The following is a 12,581-nucleotide window of genomic DNA, read 5'->3' on the forward strand; positions in this document are numbered from 1 at the left end:
CAGCCTTATGCAAGACACTATCTAATTTTTATCAGTGGACTCACAACTAAGCATTTTGAAAAAGAGGTAGTAGAGACACAATAAAATCATGCAGCCATAGCAAAGTCCTTGCATAAGCTACTGCTGGGTTGAGATCTGTTCTGTTATAATGTCCTCACACTCAGACTGTGAGTGTTGAATAGCCACAGGTAAGAATTACACAGATACAGTTACACAGATACACATAATATGGCCTGATGAGCACTAAAAAACAAACCAAAAAAAGAAGCATGAACGAGAGCGACCATTTACAGAGATCAACTCATTTTTATTACACAGATCCTTCCATATTTAAACAGAGAACACCTGCACAGCAAAACACCTCTGCATTACCTTCCACAGTAGAAGATAGAGCTCTATGGGAACAACAAAGTATGTGATCAGACACATGAGTTGTTGCCAGCACAGTATGCTGCAGTGTATTCTGGAAAAGTGAGTTTAAAATGAAATAAATACATGTATGAAGGAAGGAGGAGCTCAAAATGAAAGTGGGTCTATTTCTCTAGAGAGGCATCAGGAGCAAAGTGCTTCAGTAAGCTGATGTGTGCTGAATTTAAAGGGGTTTACAGGGTATAAAGTGCTGGACAGTATGTACACAGACTGAATGAAATACTGACTTTAAGATAAGGCATCTGTATAATGACTTTGTGGATACACTTAATGGAGACTGTGATGTTTAAATGGTGTTACCATGTAATGCAAAGTTGAGACTATTTTCACTCGTGTGTAAAAAGTTCAACAGAACACGCTACTCAATGAAAAATCTTAAACCTTTACAGAAAGGTATATTTAAAAGGCACCCCTGGTAAAGTAGCTTGTAAAAAAAAAAATTAAAGAAAGCAGAAAATAAAATAAATACTCTAACGTACTTGAACATTTTGCTTTCAGCAAAACACACTGCAGTTTCAGCCCTTAAAAACACTGAAATTCATCCAGTATATTTTAAGCTACAGCATTTTCATACTATAATAAGATGTTAGCCAGGTAAAAAAAAGAAAAGTATAAAAGAAACAGCCCCATAATTAACCATAATAAGTCTCTCTTCTACTCGCCCAAGAAACATTAGCAATATGGCTCTTCTCTCCCTGATGTCGCTCATTAATGCCATTTAGTCCAGTCTTACGCCATCTATCAAACATACGAATAGCACCACGTCATGGGAATTACAATCAGGAGGATTTAAAGTCAACATATTAAACAAAAAAAAAAAAGACTCGTAAAAATAATGGAATCACTCACTAACAATGGTGAGGTTGCTTCTGAGGGTGAGCTAAACAAACTCTCCGTTTGTTTTTCTGCTCCTATGTGGAATATTAAAGCAGTCTTATGTGGAACAGAGCTGCACTACTGTGCCGCTCAGAGAGGAGGGAATAAAAAGAGAGGTCAGAGGATTTGGGGGATTGCAGAGGGCTCCTGCCGCTCTTTCCTTTCACAGTCTTTCCTCTTGTTTTTCCTTTTTCCCTCCACGCTTCACTTTCCTCCTCGGCAACTGTCTGACTGACTCGTTTCTGTGACAGCAGCAGCATCACTTTACCTCGGTGGGATTTTGGAAAATGGATGTGGCAGTCTGTTTGTATGCGCACTCGATGGAGTACTCAATATTACTGTAGGTTTAAATGTGATATTCTAAATAAGTAAGACTTCAGTTGTCCTTTTTACATGCATGTGAATGCATGCGTTACTGGATTGCAAATTTTTCTCAGGAAAAAAAAATTCTCTCCAATTCTCTACATTTCCTTTTCTCTAGACGTAGGCCTCAGGGATGTCAGAGCCGTTGATTTTGATGTAGATCTTAGCGTCATCCTCCCGCTCCTGTTGCTGTCTGTTGAGCGCCCGTCGGTAGCAGATCAGGTAAAGAGGCAGCAAGAAGCCTAGCATACTGAGAGCAAAGAGTCCAATATTGACCTGAGGGAAAACACAAGAATTAGCCATGCCTGAAGGTTTAATTTGTGAGAGTTTTCGAGTGTGTCTTGATGTCTGTTTGTGTGTGCGTTCATACCCAGAATGGGTCTCCCTCCAGGGGCCCCATCATAGCCAGGAACAAGGGTTGCTGCAGTAGAGCAAACACAGCACTGACCAGAGACTGCATGCCTGTTAGACTGCCAAACTGGGAGGAGGGATACCTGCAGAGACGGGAGAGGTATATTTAGGTTCTCAGCTTGAAGCTGCATACACATGCAGAGGGCAAAGGTGACGGTGATGATGTGTTTGCGTTTTTTGTGTGTGTGCGGAGAGGCACATTGAAACTTACACGGCAGCATAGAGGCCACCAACAGCGGAGTGAATGAATCCTCTCACCACAGTGTGTAAGACGAATGACACAATCTGAGGGAAGATGAAAAGAGAAGAAATCAATATTCATAATCGTTTCGTCCATTCCATCAGTTGGCATATGAATAGTTCAACATTTTGGGAAATTTGGCTTTCTTGGCAAGAGTTAGACGAGGATATAGACACCACTTTCACAACTTTCTGTTAAATATGAATATAGGTTATGAATATAGGAATACTGTTTTTTCCCACTGACAGGCTCAGATTGTTATTCTGAGAGTCTGACAATGTTATGGAAAGGATCCCGACAGAGATAGACCTTTTTGCTATTGAATAAGATTGTTTTTGGTTAACAGAAACAGCCCCAAAATCACTATCATCAACGCCACCAGACTCCATTTAAATAAACAGTAATTTTAGCATGTAAAGAGCCAACCTATTTTTACTTCTTACTGGGTACATTAAGGGTTTATCTCAACCAAGCTAGAGCTGGTAGTTATTGGAACAGTTGAAAAACTAAACCAAGACAGTTTTTGTGAGTTTTATTTTGTTTATGTCAGCTTTGAATAAAGTGTGTTTTAAAAGGCAAAATTTATGTTTATTTAAATGGAGACTGGTGGGTTTGGCGATGGCGACTTCAGGGCAGTTTCTGGTTAGCCAAAAAGAATCTTACTCTTGAACTAAAAGGTGTACCTCTGCAGGGATCCTTTCTGTAATGTTGTCAGACACTTAAAACAACAATCTGAGCCTGTCAGTGGCAAAAACAAGCACTTTAAGAGGATGTAAATTGATGGTGTGCAGTGGTTTGCAACACTTCAGCCTGTTTCGCAGCTGCTGACTGCAGCCCTCTTGCACAATACTGGACCAATTTCAAAAATTGTTGTTCCCATTAGTCACCGAGACACACAAACAAGGGAAAAGAGGTTCCATGTTAAACAATTCCAATGTTACATTTATTGTGTGTAGCATTCATAGTGAAAAACAAGATTAAAATAAAAAAATAAACTGACTAAAACACGATAAATGTACAAATACTGTAAAAAAAAAAGATTTGCAAGACAGTCATGTGTCGAAGGCCTGTGTGTATCCACTCACCTGCAGGGGGAGATTGGGCACTAGGCAGGTGATTCCAAATCCCACTAAAAGGATGTTTGTGAGGACGAATGCTCGCAAGGCATTGGTCACCTTTTGGATCTTTTTGTCTCTGCGCTTTTTCTTTATCTCCCCTCTAGTGGTCAAGAAGACAGAGAGATCAGACTAATAAGCACTGATATCACAACTCTGTTTTACAATAAAGGTTCATATCTTATTCATCACACTGGCAAACAAACATTGCAGTAATGTCTGGACCTATAAATGGAAGGAAGTTCAGGCGGTCTAAGGGATAAATTGACTCACTTGCCGCAGGGCTCCTTTTCCTCCTCTCCATCATCACATTCCTTCAGCCTCCAGTCCATGATCTGACCAATCACAGGAGTGGTCATCAGGCAAAGCAGCTGCAGAATGCCGAAGATGGAGGAGTACAGACTCACTGAGAGAGGGGACAGAATGAGGACAAAAGGTTGAAAAACAAATGCAATGAATGTTAGAAAATGAGGACAAAAATAAGAAAGGGGAAGCTTTTTAAGGGAAGGATAAAAATATGACAGGGATGGAGGGTTCTGGACCTTTTTCTACCTGGTCTATGACTATGACAGAACAGTTAAATATTAGTTTTAGGCTGCAGAGCCATACTGAGTCAAACAACAGTGGATACGGAGAAAGCAGCTGCTCAAAAGTTAATTTGAAGCCGTTATTAGGGGATATGAGGCCAGAGGAGAAATGATAAATGAAAAATTAGTCATGTGAAACTACTTGGCTTATGATGAACGCTCTTTGCTGGTGCTGAGGGGCAAAGTTAGTTAATAAGTACAACGAGTGGTTTCAGATTAAATCTAAATGACAGCTAAAGGACTGGGTTATTGACAAGGACAACAGGCAAGGTCAAATGAAATAACAAAACTAGCTATGACAAAGGCTAGAGAGTAGTGGTGGTGGATTAAGTGCTACATTGTGATGACAAACCTGGGATGGAACGTTAACAGTCTAATACTTCAGTAATCTACTGATACAATAAGCTTTCTGTCTTACCGACTTCCATTCTCTCAACTGAAAATTAAATTAAAACCAAGTAAGTCCGGCTGCTTTTAAGTCATGAATCAGTTATGTCATAAGATACAACAAGAAACAACTTCATTCTATGTAAAGAACAAAAAAGTTTTTGTCCACACACACACACTCAGAAACTCGAAACAAAAAGTGGAGCCACAGACCTGTGTTGAGGTCTCCGTCAGTGAGCGACTCCAGCACGCTGTTCATGGCCCCCATGTAGAACAAGAGACGGAGCTGAGTAATGGACATGGTCACCAGACTGAGCATGAAGATCGGGGTGGTGAGGGTTTTCAAGAATGACTGGGCTGCAGAGGGATGAACAGGAACAAGACAGAGGTAAACAGCATGCAAACAGAGTGAGAGGCACAGTAAGAGGAGGTCAAAGCCGGGGACTGAACTCTTACAGTCTTCATCTGACTTGCTCTTCATTTCCAAGTCCATGGTTGAGAGGCAGAGCATGTGTCCATCCTTAGTGGTCAACTCCTTCTGCTTCAGGCTGTTGCCCACGCTGAGGCGCTGGCCCACTGTAGTCACTTGGCGGTAGAACTGCTTCCCTGTGATTTTATGGTCAAAGCCCAACCAGCTGAACTTAATCTTCACACTAGGAAAGCAGAGGAGGAGAGAGGGATGGAAAACGAATGGGAGTAGAGGGCAGTGTGTGAAGGAGGACAGAGGGAGAAGGTCAAGGAGGATAAAAAAAAGGGAAAGAAAATGAGTACATTTTTAAAAAAAAAAAAGTAACAGGAAATGAACTGGAAACATGCATGTCCAGTCTGGTGGAAAAGTTTTCCGCTGAACAAGCAAGTCATTTTAATTAACAAGGATTTACCACAGTGATGAGTACAGATGAGAGTGTGATCGTCAGCATATAGACTTTGACCTGGCAGCATTACACTGCACATTTTTGCTCATATTGCATAATTATTTATAAAAACAGTGTCAATGCTGTGATTACTTCATACACTCGGAACATACAAGAGACTTTTATTACCTTATTACTCCACCAGTTTTGGTTGTAAAACCCTAAGACACTGTCTCAGTGCAATGCAATGCACACTGTGACATCTGGAATAACACCATATAGGGGATTTATACTGTCAATTGTATCTGTGCACTACTGTGTCTACTTACGTGTAGTCCATGTCCTCTGGTCCTGGGAATGGCTCCAGGGGCCAGTTGAAGAAGCAGTTCAGGAAGACCAGTCCAGCACAGGCGGCCCACACCACAAGGATGGTGATGAAAGATATGCCGAGGTCATAGATCACCTGTGCACATCAGAACATGATCAATAAATACAAAAAACAGAGAGGGCGACAAACACCTGACATCAGAATCCCATGGAAGGGGCGGATACTTCTGTCAAGGCTGCACAATTCTCTAAATGTGTTTGCTGAGGGTAGAAGTAGAAGTAAATGTGATTGCACAGTTCATTCAAGAGTTAGGAAGGAATAGCAGTATGGAGTGAGAACAAAACAACAATATTTATAGAGGTGTGGATGTGTGCAGGGTGATTCAGTGTTTGCTACCTTGACACCTGGGAAGGTGACAGCGGAGGAGGCATAGGAGCCGATCATCAGGGCGATGAAGGTGGAGCGGAGGTCTCCAAACATGTTAGGGAGCTAGAGGAAAAGAGAGAGAGGAAACAACACATCACAACCTATCCTCATTTAACTCTAGAATTGTGCAAACTTGCAAGCAAATTATGATTATATTCTATTGCGTATGTAAACATAAACTATCTACTGCCAAGATCATGGTGAGCTCAGCTGCAGTGTAGCTGCTCTAAGCTTGAAGCCAGGGACAGATTGGGGACATGGTGAGGATGGTGCCTACTGACACCGGGGTCGGAGTGGACAGTGGGGAACCAATTAGCAAGCAGACATCAGAGAAAATAAAACACAACAAAGTGACATGGAACACCAGTAAAAGACACAAACGCGGCGCTGCCGAGAGGGGGTGACTGAGGTGAGGTGACATTTTCTCTGTCTTTTTCATGTTTTACTCCCGTTTGAGGACAGAGAAAAGAGGGCTGAGAGAGAAAACAAGAGACAGTGGGTGGCAAAACATCCAAATACAAAGGCATTCACAAGCTGTTCTGTTTTCAAGAGACTGAACAACAACAAGCACATCCAATTACATAAGACTAGGGAAGCTGAGGAAGAGGTATGTGTTTGTGTGTGTACTAAATTGCGACAGTATGCATATTGCAGCACCCAGTATTTTCCAGCAATGTCACTGGGAGTACTTGGAAAACTGTTTAAATAGTTTTCTTTTAATGTTTTCAGATACGTTAGCAGCTGCTGGGTAAACTTGAAGGGGAAAGGTGACCTAACAACTGACATTGGCAGGAAGCCAATGGTGGCCGCTGAGGGCAGCTGAGTATTACCCAACACCCCTCAGCTGAGAATGAATGCCTGTAGGTCTGAGGTGCAGCCATGATCAAGGAGTCAAGGAGCAGTCTAATCATTAACCCAACACTAAGGCCTTCAAGTATATCGGGTTGTGAAGGAGATGGAGTGAAAGGTGGTATAAGAGGGGAATGTGGTTTTATGCAGACTCTGTGGGGCCTCCGTCACCAAAGAACAAACAAAGTCCTAAATTATGTTTTTACTACATCACTGACATTCAGGCCAGTGGCAGCAACTAATGAGAGATTTAGGTAGATGTGACAAATAGCACACAGGAGATGTATATCACAGTTACAGCCCATGATGGTATAGAAAAGGGGCATTTATTGGGAGATTTAGTGGAATAGAGCCCCTCTCTAGTGAACAGCATCACCATGGTACAGCCCAGGACTCTGGGGTGAGTCACCGTGAGGCTGAACCGATGACAAGATGAGGGAACAGGAGGATGCAGGGCGAGAATGCAAAGGAATGGTGAAGGGTTGACCCTGCGAATCCTAAAGAGGATCAGTTGTTTTTCTGTTGAGTGTCTCTGGTTTTGTGTCTCAATCCTAAAGGGCAACTCCACTGATTTTACACATCAAAGTTCATTTACAGATCCTGGGGAGTACTACTCTGTATGTTCCTTTTCCAAAAGAAGCTGCACAAAATCTTTGCTTACCAGCAATGGTTGAGCCTGAAGACTACAAGTGTGAAGATGAAAAAATCTGGGGATGTCGAGTGGGAAAGAAGCGAGCTGACCAGATCTCTGTAGCCCGCTCCTTGATCTCTGTATAAAGCTAGTGGTTCCAGGCTACATTCGCAGCTACTAGTATAACACACCTGAATATCCGACTCAACTGTTGAGGGTCAAGTTTGCATTCTGGGTAAAGTAGGCACAACAAGGAAGAAGTATGATTGGAATAAAAGAGATGAAACATCTGGTCCTGCTGCACTGATTTTGATACTTTACGACTTTTAAACTCTCCTCTATGAGCCCGATAATGTTACAGGGGCGCAAGTACAGAATTGGCCATTTATTGATGGAAGACCGATGATGTTTTGGATTATTCTTTCATTTCTTTTCACTTGCTATACAATGTGAAACTGCTAGTTAGAGCTGTAGCTCTACATAGTTCCATTTAGCGAGGGATGCTGCATTGCTAGTTGTGCTTGAGTGAGTTTGCAAATATTAATTTAGCGTGCGTTTGTGTAAAGAGAGGAAGACAAGCAGCTCAAACGCCCAACAGTTGCTATGATGTTCTTGCTGAGGCACAATTATAGATGCAGCGGAAAGTTATAATGAACCAGTTACTGGAGTTATTTCCTCTCTCCCCAATAAACCCCTCCACCCCTCCTGCTAGGAACACAGAGTGCCGTGTAAGAAGCCAAAAAAAAAACCAAAAAAAAAACTAGAATGCTATGAGGGAAGGAGGACGGGAGGGAGAGCAGGCGAGGAGCCAGCAAATTATTATAACAAAGCAGTAACAGCGAGACAAAAGACCTATGACGATATAAAATATACATCTGGACAAACATTATGCAGCAGGTGCAAAGGCTCTGCAGCAGGAGGATCACAAAGCACACACAACTGTGGTGTGCACACACTTACTGTAAGTGAGGTGAAGGTCATGCACATGCCCCCAAAGCCATTAAAAGTCAGGGCGATGAAGATAAGGACGGAGAGTTCTGCAAATGACACACATGTTTGCTCATGACTGATGAGGTCAACAACCAAAGTAATGTATTTTGGTTCGGAGCAAAAAGGTACACATGAGTACTCTGCAGGCGGACTTACCATTTGGATTGTAGGCTCCATAGGCGATGAGTAGACAGGACAATCCAAAACACGTGCTGAAAATAAAATATGACAATTCAAGTTGCAGCCTCTCTCTACCATTTAAGTACTTCTTAAATGATTCTACATATTCCACAAACAATGGTAGTGATTAGAATTTTCTTTATATAAGTAATGTCATTGTTAGTCTGGATAATTTCTTCTCTACTGGGCTTACCTGCCCAACAGTCGTAGCTTGCGAGGCCCGTATTTATCCATGACGATCCCCAGTGGCAGTGTGATGGCGGACAGCAGGAAGGAGCCCACTGTGAATGCCAGGTTCAGCATCTCGTCCTGTTCTTTACAAATCAGCCAGCCGTTCATCCTCAAGGGCCCATCCACAGGGACCAGGGGCCTCATCTCCACTCCGTCGCCCAGACCGACCACGCCACCCACACTGTCATAGTAGTCAGCATAGTCGTCAGGCGTCTGCGTTGCCAGGGGTTTGGACAGATTGTAGCTGGAACTGTTGCCTGGAGAACGTGATGAAAGTAGGTAGAAGATGAGGTGTGAGATACAGTTTGGAGTCTGATGAGTAGAAGTTGAGACAGGGCTGTAATGAAAGGGGAAAACTACAAGTCTTATTACTAATACACACACAAAAACATCCATATAAGCTGAGTGGTGTGAATAATCACATGGCTGTGTCAGGCTGCGCACTCCTCTAGATGGTTTGATGTATAGGGAGCTGTGGCTTTTTGGCACATAGATGGAATTTGAAGGTGGCAGTTCTGCTTATTCACAGCATCCTGATACATCAGCACGTAGTGGCCACATGTGCACTGAGCACGTGCAGAGTTAGAACTAGACACCTGTGTATAACATCATATCAGGGGCGGGAGAAGAATCAAAGACTGGATTTTATTAGTACATTGAGATGCAAGGGCTAAAAAGTGATATGCTGGCAGTGGCAATCATCTTGCATGGAGATAAAGGTACAAAAGTCCAGGAGAAGTCCATGTGATTGAGAGAAGGAAGCAGAACTTATTGTTCATGTATGGGGTGATGTTTTTTGGATTACACTCCCTTTCACCTCTATGATATCAGCCGACGTCTTTGTAGTCACGTGAGGCAAGTATGTGTGTGGCATCCCTGTGTGAAACACCATGACGCGCTTCATAATAAAGTGTTAAAGTCTACTTCAGGAAACTAGATCAGACAAGTATATGTCTGCACGTGCAATACTTGGAACTGTGGCACGAGTTTCAAGAAAATCTGATGCTGCAAAATGAACAGCTTGCGAAGGCTGGTTGGTTTCCCATCCATGGTGACTCATGACCCTTATGCACAATAGCCTAATCTGTGCTTTATCATCATTATCTTTTTTTATCAACCATTTTGTTTTTCCTGCCAACCTCACCCACCAGTGATCTGATTTCTACTGTTCATCACTTCTCTATCAGTGTTCTCCTCCCTCCCTGTCCTTTATCAGTGGACTTTAAACTTCCATATTACCAGTCATAAAATCTGTCCCCTCTATCACTTCACATGTCTGAAAAGAGCTGAGCTGGTCCTGCTGTCCTCTCCCTGTTACATCATGAGAACAAGATAAGATGGCAGGAAGCCACCCACAGTCATGGGTGCTCAATTGTTACTTGAATGGTGGGCCTTATTTTGTGCCGACACATCACAGCTGAAACATTTACAGTATGCTATAAACGTGACTGGAATTGACCTTGAGTGCGTGAATGCTGGCGTAAAGCGTAAAGCTCTCTAAGGGGCAAGTGGAACAAGAAAGATACTGAAAGTCAAAGTTTATGAGACACTAGACCCCTTTTACTCTTTGACTTTGGACCACTTTGCCGACCTACAGCCCTGCTCACTCTTTAATTTAACCGATCAGGTTTAATCTCCTGAGTCCCTAGAATACTGCCCATGCTCCCCTCAGAGAAAACACTTACTCTTCCTAAAGAATGGAAGAGGCAAAAAAGCAGCCGTGTTAGGTTACGTGTCCTGAATTACACCTTCCTCCTTTCCTTTACCTTAACTCGTGATGACACTGACTGACTGTCAAGGGCACCTCTAACAGTTTCATGAAGAAAGACAGGACACATCTGAGCTCTGCACTATGACCTCAGACAGGCAAGATTTTTTGCTTTCCCTAATGTACAATTGCTTCACCATCAGGGCAAACTAAGGCAAAGTTGAGGGAAGTCTACAGATAAATAATGTGAAAGTTCTTCTCAGGACAGACACACAACAGTTGTGACTCACCTTCCTCGTTGCACATGTAAGAGTAGAAGCCTTCTGACTTGAGCATGATGAGGAGCGATCCCCATCCCAGCAGCACGGCAGAGAAGAGCAGATTCTCAATGATGGCAGTCACTGCCATCCACCAGCGCCTGGCGAATGCTGTGGCCAGGGTCGGAGCCATGGTTGAGGGAAGTTACAGGCACAGAGGGATGAAGAAGCACAGGAGAAGAAGAAAGCAGAGAGTAGACAGAGAGAGAGACCACCAGAGAGGAAAGGAAAGCACAGAGAGCCTCTCTGACTGACGCTCAGGGTGAAGGATCTGTGAAGAGAAAGACACAAGTGGAAAGGGGAGGTTTTATAGTTGGCCTATCACTGTGGTTACTAAAGGTCAGGAAGGTTCAGCTTTTATTAGATCATAAGATAAAAGCACTTAACTTTGAACCTGACTGGCAGATAACCGATTGTACTGCGAAAGTGAATATTAACCTTTATAGTCATGATCTGTTCGCGTCATAACTTTTTGATTAATTTAAAGTCTCCCTACGCATCAGACTGAGTAGAGGTAATGGCAGTTGCTGTAAAGAACCAACTAATGGCGAATTATTAACTCTCGTGCCAGTACAAAGATCATTACGTCACTCTGCTGCTGGGACAAAGATCTTACATCACATCATAGGGCCCTATTAATGATAATTACAATGATCATCCATGATGAAGTATCCATGATGACATCACAGAGTTTCTCCTGTTTGATGGAAAAAAGGCAAACTGGTCCAAACTGGACTCTGGGAGGAAAATGGGTCTGTCTCGCTGCTCCCTCACCCTGTGGCCCCTCTCTTTTTAACACAACCCCTAAAATGTCCTCTCAGGCTCATCCAACCGCAACCTTCCTCTGCAATTACTGTGGTGCATCCAAAACATAAAGGGGCTGCCAGACAAACAATTCACAAATCAGCTCTCACAGCCAACCTCTCTCTCTCTCTCTCTCTCTCACACACACACACACACACACACACACACACACACACACACACACACACTACTGCACATGCACCCACACACAATCTGCTCCACCAGTAAGATAACTGCAGAGCTGGCTCTATGTCTCATGGAAAATTAATAAAAGGCAACAAAATATAATCAGGGATGGCTGTTCCTGTATATCTGTTCTCTCCTGTAACTCAATTACACTTTTTGCCTGCAATAAAATACAATGCAAAGTTGTACAGGTAAATATCTTGTGGAGGCAAATGGCAAACTTTCTTACCTTTCCAAGCTCTAAGCAGCAACATCCAGCTTAAAGCAACCTGATGAGCTCTGGTTGGCTTTAAATGAGCAGTTATCTGTGAAAAGCCACGTTTATATACCCAGACAGTCTCCACGTGGCGCCCCCTATTGACCACTGGCTGACTGATGTCTGTACCAATCAGCACCCAACAACACTGTATACAGGCTTTTACATTCCCATTATAATATGATCTTGTATGACAGTCAGTGTGAAACAGTACAGGTATTTTGTAATATATATTTCTTGGAATGACTCACTAGTTTGATTGTATCACAGTTGTTGTGCAGTGGGAGGTCTGAAAGCGCCCTAACTGGCTGCGTGGAAAGGATTCATCAAACCAAACAAAGTCTGGCTGAAAAACATGATGGACTTGTGCAGATAAGGATGCGTGATGACTATCAACAGTTGTCTGGATCAA

General features: G+C 42.8%; 1 protein-coding gene across 1 annotated transcript; it reads right to left on the reverse strand.

Annotated features, from left to right (window-relative positions):
• Positions 1 to 286: 286 nt before the first annotated feature.
• Positions 287 to 12,232, reverse strand: slc43a2b (solute carrier family 43 member 2b). Its single transcript, XM_049592821.1, has 14 exons — positions 12,143 to 12,232; positions 10,897 to 11,194; positions 8,861 to 9,155; positions 8,644 to 8,699; positions 8,458 to 8,534; positions 5,988 to 6,080; positions 5,593 to 5,726; positions 4,866 to 5,062; positions 4,623 to 4,766; positions 3,709 to 3,841; positions 3,406 to 3,538; positions 2,291 to 2,364; positions 2,039 to 2,162; positions 287 to 1,944 (listed from the first exon to the last, which is right to left on the reverse strand). The coding sequence occupies exons 2-14, from the start codon at positions 11,054 to 11,056 to the stop codon at positions 1,783 to 1,785; spliced, it is 1,782 nt and encodes a 593-aa protein (XP_049448778.1). The 5' UTR covers positions 11,057 to 11,194; positions 12,143 to 12,232; the 3' UTR covers positions 287 to 1,782.
• Positions 12,233 to 12,581: the final 349 nt, after the last annotated feature.

Source organism: Epinephelus fuscoguttatus, linkage group LG12 (assembly GCF_011397635.1).
Source record: "Epinephelus fuscoguttatus linkage group LG12, E.fuscoguttatus.final_Chr_v1".
NCBI classification, from domain to species: Eukaryota; Metazoa; Chordata; class Actinopteri; order Perciformes; family Serranidae; genus Epinephelus; species Epinephelus fuscoguttatus.